General features: G+C 37.1%; 2 protein-coding genes across 6 annotated transcripts in view; one reads left to right on the top strand and one right to left on the bottom strand.

Annotated features, from left to right (window-relative positions):
* The window catches only part of LOC124146392 (leucine-rich repeat-containing protein 74B-like), a 442,719-nt gene that overhangs the window by 274,474 nt on the left and 150,241 nt on the right, over positions 1-18,004 (top strand). For all 5 annotated transcript variants that reach the window (XR_007222720.1, XM_046516658.2, XM_048401501.1 and 2 more), the window contains one exon: positions 7,474-7,552. Coding sequence is in view for 4 of the 5 variants with exons in the window: in XM_046516658.2 (XP_046372614.2) it covers positions 7,474-7,552 (79 nt within the window). In the remaining variant the exon portion in view is untranslated. The remainder of the gene's footprint in view (positions 1-7,473; positions 7,553-18,004) is intronic.
* LOC124146395 lies at positions 13,953-14,802 on the bottom strand. The gene has a single exon (XM_046516664.2). It carries the CDS (start codon positions 14,583-14,585, stop codon positions 13,953-13,955), a length of 633 nt encoding a protein of 210 aa, XP_046372620.2. The 5' UTR covers positions 14,586-14,802.

Below are 18,004 nucleotides of genomic sequence, written 5' to 3'. Positions count from 1 at the left end.
TCGTAAGGTATGATGGGAAAACAAATGCACACATGGTTTACAGAGGTCCCGAAGCAGCAGATAAGTTCTTAGAATATCTACAAAATGAAGAGATTAATCAGCGAAAATTTATTGCTTAAGAAACCCATGTGTATGACAAGCAGGGGTCCGGAAACCGTCATATGCGCCGGACATGTCCGATTGGGAATCTCTAATGTCCGTTTTAAAATATTGCTTACCGGACATTTTAAAAAGTATTGTCCGGACATTCTTAAATTTTGACCGGACATGATCAACAGTTAGGACTGAGCAGTTTCTGTCTGCAGTTGCAACACAATGAAGATTAACTACACTGACAAGCTTTGTTTGTTTTGATTGCTGAAAATACATCGTACCTACATGATAGTCCAATCGGTCAATCACTGTAATAGGCAATAAACTGAGTTGACACTGATTAATCGAGGATTAATTACTGAGAACATCTTGTTAATTTGAGTGAAAGGTGTTTACAACTGTACATTAATACCTTGCATCATCGATGTACCTCATTATCCTCACAATGCTACGATACGTAACCTCAGACAAGAAGCGAAAGCGTGACGACAGCCAGTCGACCGATGCAGATCAGTCGAGCGGATCTGCCAAACCCTCAAAGTCTGGACGATCGTTTTGTAAGTCGTGGCTAACGACTTTCACTTGGTTGACATACAATGAGGATTTGCAGATTTTATTGTTTTCAGTAGCTAGTCGTATATTGAATCTTGATTGACCGCCATTTTGCTTTCTCGGACGATCGATATCCAATTTTTTTATGGTCAATAATTAAGTACAGATGAAAAAAGTATTCAAATAACTATTGCTATCAACGATATTTTAGTATTTGTGATTAAATTATCTGTCTTGTTTTTAAGAAAATCTTTAGTTTAAAAAAAACTTTTCCCGTGAGGTCACGTGATAACCAAATATGGGATAATAGTCTCGATCCAAATGTTACAACGCGTACACTTGAGCAGACTCATGAATATGACTCATGAATATTAATTAGACCGTTCACTACGTTAACAGACCGTTATTATAACAGAAACAAACGTATGTTTTCCATGTAAATCTAAAATGATATTATTTGTTATTAATTGTCCGGTGAATTAAACAATTTAAATTGAAACAATTCATAATTCATCATATTATGAATACTTAAACTTGTAATGTGTGTGAAAAGTCGTACTAAAATACGCTATTTGAAGGGGGCGTGGCCTAAATGCAAATGTCCGATTGGGATTTTAAATTTTCCGGACCCCTGATGACAAGGGATGATTGGAGGGCCTTCAAGAAGTCACAGAGTTGTCATGTTTGTAATAAACCACTCAATGGGGATTCCGTAAAAGATCATTGCCACGTCACGGGTAATTATCGGGGAACCGCGAATAAAGCATTTAACTTGAAACTAAAAATGAATTCTCAAACAATACCCATCCATGTTGTGTTTCATAACCTAAGAGGATATTATTCTCATCTCATTATGCAAGCTATCTCAAAGACCGACGGCAGCTTAACATGCATTCCTAATAATATGGAAAGATATATCTCATTCTCGTTGACTAAAACTATACATTATACGGACAAGGATGGGAAAGCCAGAACAAAACTAAGTAATGGGCTTAGATTCATAGACTCCGTACAGTTTCTGTTATCTTCCCTGGACAATTTAGCCAATTTCGAACAATCCCTATGACTTATTTGCAATAACAAATCAATATACTGATTGATTAACTCGGCATTTGTTTTTGATAAAAGGTGTACATCCTTCGAATACATAGATGATTGGTCCAGATTCAACGAAACTAAATTACCACCCCTTGAATCATTCTATAGTAACTTAACAGAATCTAAAATAACCGATGCCGATTATGAACACAATCTGATGGTATGGTATAAATTAGGTTGTAAGAATTTAGACAATTATCACGATCTGTACTTAAAAACCGATGTACTGTTACTCGCCGATATATTTGAGATATTTAGAAGGACATGTTTAAAACAATACGGCTTAGACCCGGCATGGTACTATTCAAGTCCCGGACTATCGTGGGATGCATTGTTGAAGAAGACAGGTGTAGAATTAAAATTACTCACAGATTATGATATGCATTTGTTTGTTGAGAAAGGATTAAGAGGTGGTATATTGATGACGGCGAAAAGGTATTCTGAGGCTAAGAATAAATTAGTGGAAGGATATGATTCGAGTAAACCCGATACGGATGGGCTATGAGTCAACCTTTACCCACGGGTTGGTTTGAGTGGGTAATCAATAATATCCCCACAGATTTCGATAAAAGGCTACATACTAGAAGTTGACTTGGAATATCCAACAGGGTTACACAAAGACCAGAACAGTTATCCACTAGCTCCCGAAAGATTAATGGTTAATAGAGATTGGATGTCAGAATATCAACACTCCTTGATGGGTAATACTAGGTTAGCTAACGTAGAAAAACTCGTACCAAATTTGATGGATAAGACAAAATATATAGTTTACTACAGAAATCTCCAGTTATATCTATCGTTAGGTATGAAACTTAAGAAAATACACAGAGTTCTAAAGTTCGATCAAAGCCCTTGGATGGAGCCCTATATAAGGCTGAACACAGATTTAAGAAAGATGGCTACCAGCAATTTCGACGAGAACCTATATAAGCTCATGATTAACTCAGTATTTGGTAAAACTATGGAGAATCTAAGGAAGCGTGTTGATGTTTAATTAGTCAGATCTAATGAGGAAGAAAGACTCAGGAAACTTATAGCCAGTCCGGCTTTTAACAGAAGCAAGATATTTGATAATGACTTAGCAACATTACATATGCAGAAGAGTAATATAAAATTCAACAGACTAGTGTACGTTGGTATGAGTATTCTTGAATTGTCAAAACACTTAATGTATGACTTTTATTACAATGAACTTAAGAAGCAATATGGTGATAGATGCGAGACGTTATATACCGATACAGATTCTTTGTTAATGGAAATACAAACTGAGGAGTATAAAGACATGGCAGAAAAAAACATATGTACGACATGAGCGATTACCCATAAGATAATCGACTACACAGCACAGTAAATAAATAGGTGTAAGGTTAGATGAAGGATCAATGTGCTGGAACTCCTATGAGGAGGCATTAAGAAGTATGTGGTAAAAAAGCATATCAAACACAAACAGTATAAAGAAGCATTATTCGATGGTAGAACATTCAAACACGAGATGAACGCTTTAAGAAGTGACAATCACAGGATATATGGATTAAGAATGAACAAGACATCATTATCCCCCTTAGATACAAAGAAAGACATGGATTGACAAGGATGGTGTAACTACCTATGCTTATGGTAATGGCGGTAATACCGTATCGCTGGGAACTATGAGCAACTCTTCTCGCACAAATCCCCTGCCCGGTCCATCTTAAAGATATAGGCTCACCTGCTCACCTGCTCACCTGGCTTTCATAACCAACTGACTAATGTTATATATCTTAAGGGACCAGATTGGATCAGTGGCATGACGTTGGCCTTCTTCAAGTTCAACGGGCTGGTATAAATATCTTACGCTTACTCTATCCGGAAATATTTTTTCTTTGCCTCTCCTCGGTGCTGAAGATTCAGAAGTCACAGATTAAATTTTAATCGCATCGGATGGTTTCTTCCCGATTAATCTCGTTAATTCATTATTCAGCGCTGATACAACAGCTGATAATCCTGTCACCCATTCGGTTGATCATAATTTATCTGATTTCATTTCAATCCCATACTGATATCCAAACAAACGTTCCGCTAATGTCCGGTTAAATCTTTCAACAATAGCTTGGCTACGGTGGGCTTCTTTTTCGCCACGCCTTCTTGTGACATCATGCTTTGTTAATAGTTTAGTTACTGATCCCATAAACTCGCGACCGGCATCTACTTGAAATAACTTAGGCCATTTTAATGGTCCGCATTTATATATGCGGATGAGTGCATTAGCTACTTCAGTTGAATCTTTCGAGGTTAATGGCTCAGCCTCCTTGTAGTGACTAACTACATCCACTACAGTTAAAGCATATTCATACGTTTTGCGTCTTACCTTATCTTGGGGAAGAAACAAGAGGTCAGCCTGATGAACTTCGTTCGTTGTAAAAATATCAAACTTCTTCCTCGGTATATAATGCGGTGCCGGTAAGTATATTTGCCACATCGCTTGTTTCTTTAGCCAATCCTTGGCTACATCTTTAGATACCTTAGCTACAGTGGCTAATTTTTGTATTGCTCCTATACCTTTCCAATATCCTCGTGGGCTATAGTAAATTTTATCCATTATTAATTAATATTGATGTAACGACGCATGACGATTATTTGTTCGCATCATGGTTTTTACATAAAATATTCTCTCTGTAGTATAGGTATTGGGTATAAATCTGGCTCTAGTGGAAGTGAGCTAGAACCCCCATTGCCTATAAAAATTTATATCATAGAAGCATTGATAGGGTTTGGGAATGGGTCAGGTGGTGGTGAGCTAGAGCCCTTTTCATTACAATTTAGCTTAGTCGATTATTGGTGTGCATCGGTGGTTTTGCATAAAAAATTACCTCTGTAGTAAAGGTATTGGGGTATAAATCTGGCCCAGGTGGAGTTGTGGTAGAATCACCATTGCCTATATCACTGCTTATTATGTTGAATACGGTATTTGTCAACTATAATACCTGGCATCACTCGCCAAGGCTTGCTAAGTACAATGTTTATTCCTAATACAGGATATTTACCTTCCTCAAACACTCGTGTGATAACCTCTATTGATGAAGTATCAGACAAGAAGATGGTACAGGTAATTTTTTAACAAAGGAACAAAGTTAGTGTAGTTATGTGTTTGTATTTGTTTGTATTATTTAGTTGTTTGTAATGAATAGTTATGCCCGAGGTTGATGATGAATGTATAAATAACAAATTATGTGCATGCTTATGTGTTCATCTGTAAATGTTTGCTTTTATGTGTAGTTTGAGTTAATTGTAAACTTGTAAAAGTTTGAGAATGATTAAAAAAAATTATTTGTAAAATGCCAAATCCCCTGCCAAAAACGAAGTTTGCATCATGTAGAAATGGTCTCCATCCATCACTTAAAGTTCCATGTGTCTAACTCTTAAACCAATCATTTTCTTCTTGAAACTTTGTTTAACATCTGGCATGGATTGAAATGGTGCAATTTGATACTTAGGATTTGTTTCCTCGGCAACAAATTGGTCTTTTTCCTGAGCATAACTCCTAAATTGTTTCTCATTTCTTTGTGAAACTTTGTATAGATATGAGGCAATTGCTGAACTGCTTCTTTTTGCTATTAAGGTATTTTTAGATATTTAGATTTTGCATTTTATTAGGCAATAATAAGTTGGATTTAGGTTCAAATAAGGGTTTCATATTGCGGAGCATTATTCATAAACCATTCAGTACTGGTATTTCTTTATAAAAATTTGTAAGCACATCAAACAATTGGATTACAATTTGTTCTCAGCAACATATTCTTGTTTTGAGAGATGATTTTGGATTGTGTGGTCAGGCCTGGTTACTTGGTTGATTATGTGACTTTTTATTGACAAAGTGTGATGGTGCTTATAATGCAGTGTTAATTAAAAAGCAAGCACAGCACCATACATCAATTCAGGCATTGTTTATTTTTTGTCCACTTTGTAGCTGATTATTATTTAGAGTTTTGAAAATATTAAATGTAACAAACATTGTTGTCAAGTGAAAATATCTGTCTTTTTATTGAAAGGTTTAGCATTTAAAGAATAGAAGGAATCACCATGAAATACTAGAGAATCTGTGAAAGCTGGTGGTTGGACATTTTCTGTTACTATTCACATATTTTACACCAATATAACTTTCTGGGCCCCGTATCACTATACAATACTGTATCGCCATATCGTTACACCACTTGTGGTTTTATGTACGTTTTAAAAGGGTGGGGATATTGATGACTTTGTCTTGTACATGTATTTGATGATCTCGTGCCATGTCAACAAGATTACAATAAATGTTAAAAAGTTCTGAGCCTAACAAACAAAACCAACAATTGTGAAAGTGTTTTTAATTTTATTTTTCAACATAATATACCTGCTTTTCAAAAAACTTCTCATATCGATAGTAAAGCTTTTCAATTCCAGTCAGGATGAAGTTTTCTGAAGCCATCCTAAAAACCCCATTCATGGCAGCTTTGAGGTCATTGTTGTCATCATAGCACTTTCCATGAAGGTGTTCTTTCAGTTTAGGAAACAGGTGGAAATCACTTGGTGCCAGGTGTGGCGAGTATGGAGGGTGAGGAACCCATATTGTTGCACAGCATACTTTGCAAGTTGAGAGGTGTGAGAAGAGGCATTGTCATGACTCATGAAGTAGTAGAACTCCAGCAGTTATCATTCCTCACCACTTTTCTTTGATAGAATCTCACAGCTGATGAAGCAAATAAGCAAAGTAATCCTCTTTTTACTTTCTAATTAATCAACAAAGATCACACCCTTTGCATCCCAGAATACAGTTTCCATAACTTTCTTCACTCATCTTGAAGACTTGAATTTCTTTGGTGCTGGAGAAGTGGAATGGTGCCATTTGGTTTTGACATGCGATCATAGTGGTAGACCCATGTTTCATCACCCGTTTCTAATATCTTTTTGATATCTGGCAGTGTTAGTTCTTTTTGTCCTTCATATCAGAATTTAGAAACTTAAAATATTTTATTCATCTGTAAATGTTCATGAAAATGTTTCAATGGATCCATGGCTTAGACCTGTGTCTTCCTCACGTTCACAAATGGTAATAACATCTGTCTGACAATATAACTTTTTCTATCTACCTGATTGAATCTTTACTGATGGAAGATGAGGGACATCCAGACCTAGGGTCATCATCATGGCTTGTTCTCCCAGGCTTAAACATACCGTAGCTGCCCAATGTTTAACAGTGGAATAGCTAGGGCATTTATCCCCATACACTTGTGACACATGGTCATGAATTTCTTTGGGAGTCAAAAACTTGATGACTGTTCAGTGCTCGTTCTTTTCAATTTCTGTGTCCATTTTTACCCCTATCACATTCAAATGGCTGTCATTAATATGCAAACGGCCTCAACAGACCAGATACACTAGCAATGAACTATTCAAACAATGTATTACATTGACTTGTTCACTTTGTTATGGCCCATAGTTGAACGTTGGTCAGGCTTAGAACTTTTTGACCAGCCCTTGTACCCTGGGAATCAACGGGTCCCATAAATGTAACAGAGGTTCTGTGTGATAAAAAGTTGTCCCTTTGTCAAAATATATAGCCGGTCAGGGTTTGGTATTGCACTATTTTCTGGACTGGTTATTTGAACTAGAGTCCTATCTGGATAATAAGTGAGACCTCCAATAAAGCAAAAGAAATCTTGTTAATAATCAGCATTAGTTCCTTACTGTCTTAATTGAATTTGACATTTTCAGTAACAATCGCATCAATAGTCAAGCTGCATTGAAACTAGCTTTGGGATTAAAGAAAAACTTTGGCCTGGAAACACTTGTGGTAAGTACTGAAAGTTTTCCTGCTCACCGTCATGAATGACAGAATTTATCATTACCATATACAAATGGTGAACACCCTGCTTTTCTCAGTCACAGTCTGCTGCAGGCACTAGTTGAGTTGTCAACTATAAAAAACTGCTAGTCAACAAAGCGTAGTGCTCCCTCTATAGGGAATTTCCTGTTTTGGTAGTTGTTATGTATGAGAGCACAGAAGATAGGCTACATTTATGAATGCCCCAGGCCAAGGCGACAAGGTGATTGCCTGTCTCATGCACGATCGATCTGACGTCATTGTGTGATATCATAATATGCGGTGCTGGAAATGGTGGGAATTCATAATACACGACAGAAATTATTGTTCGTCAGCTGTGATTGAAACAGGCCATGCAGTGCCGTTCAAATTCATGTTTTTTAGAGTTTGTATAGATCACTACACTATGTGGCCCCAGTGAGTATAGATCACTACACTACACTTCTCCAACTGCGACCAGCGACAATCCAATAAAACGACGACCCTAAACAGATTACAATAATCTTTATCTTATCTCTCATTAGCACATGTCAATTGGCTGCAAATTACTGCTAAACATGTGTGTCTTCCGGGAAATGCATGTCTTTATAAGCCCGATACATTTATTTCAATTAACATTCGGCATAGCCATGGACGACTTCATTCACTGGGACGATTCCAACTTGGACCTCGATATTTTACTTGGAGAATTCACACACTATGACCAGGGGTTGGTTTCGGATGATTCTTGGTCTGAAGAGAATGACAGTGATGTTACCAGTACCAAACCGTTGGTAAAATCTCCCAAAAGGTTTCAATCAAAGAAAACAATTGGAAAAGAAAATACGACGGCTGTCTACGAGTGTCCCGAGTGTTCCAAATCCTACAAAACAATTGTAGGTTTTCGGGGGCACGTGAAGAAGAAGAACAACCGATCCGATATCAAAGGTATTATAATTTAGATCTATTTTATTTCCAAAAATCAGTATATTTATGTTATTTTATGTTACAATTGTATAACTATTATCAAAAATCAAAGTTACAAAATCATCTACGGATGTCACTGATAAATACGATCCGGGAAATTACGCAGGTGTAAATAAACAAAAACAGTCGCCAGCAAGACAGTTTTATCAGGTCACAATATTCTCGATGTTACGAAACAATAACATTCAAAATGTATCTAAAATTATGTTCAAATTATTTAATAAATATACAGACCAGACTGTTTGGCAAATAAACCTATTCTCGGGAATAGGGCTCGTGTAATTGCTTTTAAAATTACTATCAGCCAGTAAAAAGACGCTATTAATTCCCAGTATATTTTTTATGTCTTGTAAAGTTGTTCATCCATAAATTCCTATCCTTACTTAGTACTCCAACTTCTAAATTCCCATGAAAGAAGTCTTGTAAATAGCCAATAGCAGAGACCATATATTAATCTGTTACATGGTCTCTGCTAATAGGCAATATTTCCAAAGAAATTATAATTTCACATATCTCCGAGCGTTGTTGAGCGAATTTTCAATGTGACCGATAATGCGCTTTGCTGTTTATCCAATATTATTAGATAATGCAAGTTTGGGGCTAGCAGTGATAATGCTGTTGGCCGTAACGCGACAGTTTTTCAAAGGGAGGTTACTCTTAAATTCTAAAGTCAAGACGATTGTAATTTCATGATGGTTATTTTATACTACCTGATCGGAAAAGTTCCAAGTTCAGCATCCAAATAATTCGGTCTGGCGTGTGAAACAGTGCAGCAGCAACAAGCGTAGTATGAGATATAAATATCGTATCCAGGAGTAACTGTTGTAATATTCTAAACTGTGCTAATTAAGTTTTCTGTTTACATCTGATCAATCAAATACCAAGTTAAACTTCAACTTGGCACAAGACATGCAACTACTATTATTAAAACAAAACAAAATACCATAAGTTCTGATATGAATATATATTTGTTATAAAAATTGACAATAGATGTATAAATGATATTTTATATTTTATACACCATTAATTTGGATTTAGCCACAACTAAAACATATACATCAAAGTATGAAAGACAAAATTGTAATTCCAGTATAACAAAACTACAGAATAAAATAATTTTTGAAATTAATTAAAACTTGATCTTGGTAACTTGGTGCAACACAAAATAGTTTTCAGTTGTTGCTTCAGGATTTGAAATGCAAATTAAAATACAAAAGTAAAAATAATTTCACTAGATCTAAATATTTTAAATATACAATAATAAATAAGTGATGATTTTTTACATGGGATTTTGCCTATCCTCTAGGTAATTTCTACACATTTAAAAAGAGTATATGATTTCATTTGGTAAATATCTTAATGATTTCAGCCCATGAGCATAGGCAAGCAAGCGCTACGACAGGCAAGCCACCCATTGTCACATCGTGTGCTCTTTTATCATTACTTTTGGGATGTATTTTGGTAGGGGTAGATGTCATCCTTAATACTGGAACAGGGCGCCCAAACACACCATTTTGACATGTGAAAAGCATGCGTTTTGTCGCTGACTTGATTATATAAAGCCATGTCTTAGCAGTGTTAAGACACAGTTGATCTTTCACTGTCGTGAGACCTGGCCAGGAGAAAGGCTTTTGTGAGTATAATGTTGTGTTATTTCAAGGATAAATGTGTGGAATAGTTACTTCGTGTTTAATTATAAATAAAGTTTGCTTTTTCAAAAGGATTGCCCATCATGGAAATATAGCTTGTTATATATGTTATTTTCAATGTTCTTAACTTCTGGTATTGAAAATACATGATAGTTGTCACATAGTAGTTAGGCATTTTTCATGATTGCAGGCCTTAGTGTGATTGCTCCTACTTGCGATCCCTAAATTGGTACATCCATCACCGACCTTTGAATGGGAAACCTGATGTTGTGAACTATGCTGGCTTAACCTGATGTTGTGAACTATGCTGACTTAACCTGATTTTTGTGAACTATGCTGAATTAACCTGATGTTGTGAACTATGCTGGCTTAACCTGATTTTTGTGAACTATGCTGACTCAACCTGATTTTGTGAACTATGCTGACTTAACCGGATGTGAATATTATTGACTGTAATAAATGTAATCAACCTAAAGTATTTTTCTTTTTCGTTTGTAATAATGTGTGCTGTATATCCTTAGTTCTACTTTTGATTTGTGACACCCATCTCCAAATCGGATGAAAAACACAGTACAATGTCTATGCCACTTGCAAATATAACTGAAATGAAGGACACATTAAAGAATGGAGTACCAAAGGCACTGAAATTGATCATTTGCGACCCAATGATGGATGCATTGCAGTCAGGTTCAACGATTGGTCAAGATCTGATCCAAGTTGCCAAGTCCCTTGATGAAGATGCAGATACCACTGATGATTTAATTGATATTGTGACACCAAAGTTCCATAAAGTTTTCAAGGGGTTCGGCCACGGGAGCTCGCTGTCAAGTGACCGAGAGGCGCTCTGGAGCAGTTATCACCAGTTGTGCCTGGAGGAAGATTTCCTTTCAAGCATGTGCACCTGTATAGAGGAAGTCAGCAGCCAACCAATCAGGATAATACACATCTTCACTCAGTGTTTGCTAGATCGGATTATTCAAACCCTCCTTCAAGTTCTATCAGATTCCATGAAGACAGCTGATGAGAAGCAAGCCAACCATATCAGGGAAAATGACCAGACAGTTGTATATTACATCTCAGGGTACATTTTGTCCATGCTTTGCTAAAAAAGAAGACAATCAGCGACAACAACATCGAGACTGTCATCGACAATCTTCGCACATCAACAGAGTCAAAAGAAAGCTACATCAGCAGATTTTCAAAATGGGCTGAAAAAATCAACAGGGGTGGCCTTACTCTTCCTAGTGACAATTGCTTTTTTCCTTGTGCGGTCAATTGAAATTGCTGTCCGAAGTCAAGTAAATCTCTCCCACCTTAATTTGTACTCCCTTCTCTGTGACAAATTGAAGGAAGTTATTATAACCAACCATATGGTACTCTTTTACTGGGGCAAGTAAGTTGTTTGTGAAGAAGAATTGAAACTAAAATTGTTAGAATTTCTAATCACTTTGTTCCTAAATGTGCGTGGCGGGGCTGTTGCCAAGTTCCTGAAGCGCCAACAGCAAAAAGAGAAAAAGATAGAGAGAAAAACTAACGAGGGCAAAAAGAGCCAGTCACTGAGAAAAGCCTTGAAACCCAGAGACAATTTCCATTGACCATCAACTTGAGAATGTGTACACTTCTTATGAACAGTGACAGTCATCGAGTCATAAGAGGCGACTAATGGGATCAGGTGCTCATGATCACTTGGTTGTCTGGTCCAGATTTGATTATTAACAGACCACGATCATTTAGCTGGAATATTGCTCAGTCGCGTTAAAAAACAAACATAACATGTTACAAGAATCTATCATTGAAGATGGGTCATGGCAGTCAATCAAAATCAGTATGTTCAACAAGATAATAAATTGTCATCATATCATTCATATGCAGTCATTCAACCTCCCCAGTCTACTGTTGTGTTTGTCTTGTGTTAATAGTCTTAAACATGTTTAAGTTACAATATTCTTACAATACATGTGAGTGGTACACTCAATACAAAAACATGTGCATTGAAAAGTTTTGTGGGCACTGAAATCAATCGGAACAAATTCAGGGATATTAACTACACGTTTCTCTAATTTTCTATTATCTAAACTCATTAACAAGTTTTTCTACTACTCCCCAATGAGTACACTATACACGCCTCTGTTTACGCCTAGGGTGAGCCGCATTATCAAAAGTCAAGGTTTGTTGTGGCCTCTTGTTCGAAATGTTGCCACGTATAGGTTGGAGCGCAGAGGAAGCGAGGACCTTCATCTGTGAAAAGGCATGTTTTAACAGCATAAACTGAGGGATTTTCATTTGAGCCTCCTTTGTGTCGATATTGTCCAAATTGTTCTTCTAGAGGGTCTTGGTTGAATCGGTCGGTGAATACAGATTCTGCACCGGCTGTGAGCATGAATCGCACACATTCTACAATGGAATTCACAGATATTTTTAGTCCTTTGAGAGTTTGATGACTGAGCATCATACGCTTCCTTTGTGATAAGGTAAACTGCCCATGTTGTCTCATGACACTATCCTCCCAGGCTTTGAAAAAATCCAAGAATTCATTGAGAAGATAATGCAGTCTGTGATCATTAATGCTTCGATACTCCTTCTTGTCACTGTTCCGGGCTATGATTCCTTCTTGCAAACTCTGCGTGTTAAGACAATAAAAAAAAAACGGTTCATGTGTCTGATAAGATTCACAGTTTCTTGGACTGGGTCCCCATATTAGTCCTCAAGAGCATTTCCCACTGAACTACTAAATATTTGTGCAGCCAAGTTAACTTTCATTGTTGAATATGGTGACAAGTCAATGTGATCTCTTGTAAGCTTGTAGGTTTTACAAAACAATTCATTTTCCACATGTTCTTCATAAAACTTCAACATATGAAGCCAACTAACATCACGGCCATCTTTCCACAGCTCTCTGGTCTTCTTGTGAGATCCGGAATTAACAAAACAGTTTCTTGTGGTTTTAATAAGATGAGGAACATCAGATATAAAGTAAATCTTCCTGTGTGGATGACTGTATCGATTCCATGTCCAGAAAAAATTATTCAATTCGGGCACTTCATGTAGGCTGAAAAACTTGCGATTTGATGGAGCTCCATCACATGTAATAAACAGCGGCTTCAGTCCAATGCTTTCTAAATTTAGAACAGCTGTCCAAAGTATGGGATATAAATAGTCTGCTGTTATACCCCTCGTGGCAAAGGCTGCATATTGATACTTCAAATCTGTAATGATACCACGGATCATGAGGACCAACATGGTATTAGCCAGTTTTGGTTTGCCGCCAGTTATTGACTCCTCTAAACAGAGCAAATCGTTACCAGTCCTGTCTAAATCCACATATCCAACAAGTTCACCCGAGTGTTTGTCATATACGAGGCCTTCAGAAACCTTAACTTCATCTTGAAGTATGCCAACGTACAATCTTTCTTCAATGTCAAGCATTCCAAGTGACTTCGCTTCTTCCTTTAAATGTTTTGAATAGCTGGGATGAAAGCCAAGTGAACTTGGAATGGCATGTGAATAATCATACAATGTCCTCTTGCTCGGTAAAGCGATGAATCCAGATTTTCCAGCAACTTCATAGGCCTTCCGACTCCTACTACACATGTAAAGACACCATTTGATTACCATCTGATGCCATCGCATTGCCCGCTTGTCTTTAATTTTATTGTATTTCATTTGTTGCTCCCAAAAAAAGTCTCTGAATAGATGTCTCATCAGGGTAATCGTGCATTACTTCATCTTGGTAGTCTTTCAATAATTGCGAAAAATCAGTCGCTTGAAACACTTAGCGTAAGACCTTTCTGGGAAATTGTCTGGCTTATTGTTCTCTTCAAACGCTCCATTTCAGACTGAATGGAATTGCGGCTGCTTTTCATCAGTTCATACTTCTGGATGACTTCCATCTTTGACATGTTCTTGTGGGTAGTATGAGTAAATGAAGTTAGTTTAGGGGTTTTCGGGGACAGACTCTCTCTTCTAGCATTAGCTCGGAGTGTGGCTCTGTATCTGCTGCAAGGACCACATCTGTCTCTCCGTGAAATCAGAAACTGACACATCAATGAACGGATTGTGGAACTATACGCTATTCCATCTATGTTGGCACCAAAGTCTCCTTCTCTGTATGCAGATATAGTTGAAGTAGCTCCTTCACTAATTCCTGCACCAACTGGAATCAAGTGAGCAAACCTGTCCTTGTAATTTCCAAAACAAACATGGTATGTTGACAGTTTAGACAAAAGTTGCATAACGTCTCTTACAGTTGTGAAGTATTTTGGCAAACCAATCCACAATTCATGATCATGACCAATATCATGTCGATGAGCATAAACTGTGGCTTCAAAAGAAGGCCTAATGACCACTGAAAGTTGAACTGCTGCAACATCACCATCATAACACTGCATCAACTTCACTTCCTCTCGCTTGTTTCTCAAAATGGTGAATTCGCCAAGCTCATCAGCATGCCTGAATAGTTCCTTCTTTCAATGATAAGAACAGTTGGTATTTTCGGCACTGCAGGATGCCATCAACAAAATTATCTAAGTCAAGTCGGGAATCGAACCCGGGTCTTTGGCGTGACGAGCGAACGCTTTAACTACCAGGCTACCCAACCGCAGAGAGAAGAGAGAGGAATGTATATATTTATTGCATACAATGAAAACAATGTTGGATGATGATTTTATTGTTGTCTAAATACACAAAATGTGTAGTTCCTTAATCATATTTACATAATTAATGATTGTCCAGGTCATATAACTCATAATGTTTATTTAGAATTTATTAGGGAGAATACATACAAAATATTTTAATAAAACAAAAATTAAACAAAGACTTTTTCTAAATAAAAATATAATCATTGACTAATTATCCAAAGTTTTCTTCAGCAGGTTTGGTTCAAGAGACCCATTAAAGTAAAAAAAGTTAATAGTAATGTTAGACTTACAATGAAATGGCTGAACAAATCGTCAAAAACTTAATATGGATCTTACAAAATATATTCTGATATCAATACAAAAATAGAAAATTATTACAATGCCTTTAAAAATATATTTGTACCAAAATCACAGACAAAAGGGGTGTTATGTCGTCTGCTTTAGGGTACACTAAACTTTGAATATGACGAAAATGTGGGTTAGCGCCAAAAATCATAAAAAAATAAATACCAATGGTAGCAAAATATGGGTGGTACCACGCCAAGGAGGAAATCGTGACAAATTTAAACATATTTATTTCAGTACCGCTTATAGAAAAAACATTAGTCTGAACGCATGCGAAAATTAAGTGTTGTGGTGTAATTATTTCGGGAAAAGTCAGATTTAGTGTCATTTCCGCAGTCAAAATCAGACATAACGCGACTGCCACAGATTTATTTATGCCACTAAGCCACTTTTTGACATATCTGCTTTGCACACAACTTGGTAACCAAGGACTTTTATTGATATTTAGTGGCCGTTATTGAAAGTCAAAATACGAACTTTTCTCGAAATTTACATGTTCGCCATTTTGCTCACACAAACAACAACAAAGCGTGACCATTTCATTGAATACAATAACAACGATATGCTTTAGCGCATCAACAAATCTCAGTCGTAATGTGGCCCCAGTGAGTATAGATCACTACAGTACTGTAAGTCTTGAAATTAATGCGAGTGGTCTTTGCTCGCATTATTAAACATCACATTTATATCAACAGTAAAACATTTTTAGCAGAAATACCAACTTAGACATACGCTGAAACTATGTATTCCACATCACTGTTTATTGAGAAGCACTTGTAACAAGTATATAAACAATGTCATTCAAACACAAATTGCATCCTGTTAATTGTCACTACTGGGGTCAAGACAACAGTTCTATTCACTTGTCATCACTGATCACACCTGCAAGTCCAGACAGACGCAAAGTAGTATAGGTAATGGGGGTTTTGCCGCAACTCCACTGGAGCTGGATTTATATACCTATACCGCTACTACAGATGGAATTTTTTATGCCAAAATGATTATGCAATTCAACGATAGTCATGAGTCGTATTAAAAGAAACATCAATATTAATTAATAATGAATAAAATTTACTATAGCCCACGGCGTAGGAGCAATACAAAAATTAGCCACCGCGGCTAAGGTATCTAAAGATGTGGCCAAGGATTGGTTAAAGAAACAAGCGATGTGGCAAATATATTTACCGGCACCGCGTTATATACCGAGGAAGAAGTTTGATATTTTTACAACGAACGAAGTTCATCAGGCTGACCTCTTGTTCCTTCCCACGATAAGGTAAAACGCAAAACGTATAAATACGCTTTAACAGTAGTGGATGTGGCTAGTCGATACAAAGAGGCTGAGCCATTAACCTCGAAAGAATCAACAGAAGTAGCTAATGCACTGAGCCGCATATATAAACGCGGGCCACTAAAATGGCCTAAGTTATTTCAAGTAGATCCCGGTTGTGAATTTATGGGATCGATAACTAAACTGTTACAAAGCACGATGTCGAAATCAGGCGTGGTGAAAGAGAGGCCCACCGTAGTCAAGTTATCGTCGAAAGATTTAACCGGACATTAGCGGAATGTTTGTTTGGATATCAGTATGGGATCAAAATGAAATCCGAGCGATTGAGATCAACCGAATGGGTGACACGATTATCAGCCGTTGTATCAGCGCTGAATAATAAAGTAATGAGATTAATAGGGAAGAAACCATCCGATGCTATTAAAATGAAATCCGTGACTTCCGAATCTTCAGCACCGAGGAGAGGCAAAGAACGAAAACTTCCGGATAGAGTAAGGGTAAGATATTTATACCAGCCCCGTGAACTTGAAGGAGGCCTACGTCGCGCAACCGATCCCATATGGTCCCTTAAGACATATAACATTAGTCGATTGGTTACGAAAGAAGGAGAGCCTATTCTTTATTACCTTCAAGATGGACCGGGTAGGGCATTTGTACGAGAAGAGTTGTTCATAGTTCCCGACGGTATGGTATTACCACGATAACCATAAGCATAGGTAGTTACACCATCATTATCAATCCATCTCTTTGTATCTAAGGGGGATAATGATGTCTTGTTCGTTCTTAATCCATATATCCTATGATTGTAACTTCTTAAAGAGTTCATCTCGTGTTTGAATGTTCTACCATTGAATAATGATTCTTTATACTGTTCTTGTTTGATATGCTTTTTTACCACATACTTTTTAACACCCTTGGCTTTTCTTATCTCCCCATTATCGGACTTCATTATAGAATACATCTTAGGCCTTAATCCGACATACTCCGCTATAGGGGTCCCAGCACATTCATCCTTCATCTTACCTAACACCTTTATATTTACTACGCTGTGCAGTGGATTATCTTTTGGGTAATCGCTCGTGTCGTACATATCTATTTTTTCTGCCATATCTTTATACACATCCTTGGTTTGTATTTCCATCAACAAAGAATCTGTGTCGGTATATAACACCTCGCATCTATCGCCATATTGCTTCTTAAGTTCGTTGTAATAAAAGTCATACATTAAGTGTTTTGACAGGTCGAGAATACTCATACCAACTTTCACCGGTCTGTTGAATTTTATGTTACTCTTCTGCATATGCAACGCGGCTAAGTCGTTATCGAATATCTTGCTTCTGTTAAAAGCCGGACTGGCTATAAGTTTCCTGAGTCTTTCTTCCTCATTAGATCTGACTAATTTAACATCAACACGCTTCCTTAGATTCTCCATAGTTTTACCAAATACTGAGTTAATCATGAGCTTATATAGGTTCTCGTCGATATCGCTGGTAGCCATCTTTCTTAAATCTGTGTTCAGCCTTATATAGGGCTC

This window comes from Haliotis rufescens, unplaced genomic scaffold, assembly GCF_023055435.1.
Source record: "Haliotis rufescens isolate VD_foot unplaced genomic scaffold, xgHalRufe1.0.p SCAF_22, whole genome shotgun sequence".
In the NCBI taxonomy this organism is placed as follows: Eukaryota; Metazoa; Mollusca; class Gastropoda; order Lepetellida; family Haliotidae; genus Haliotis; species Haliotis rufescens.
Note: the sequence above shows the minus strand (reverse complement) of the source record. Positions and strands in the feature narration are given on the sequence as shown.

Coding starts and splice junctions, on each gene's coding strand:
- LOC124146395 (XM_046516664.2), bottom strand. CDS start 14,585: ATGCAGTGTTATGATGGTGATGTTGCAGCAGTTCAACTTTCAGTGGTC.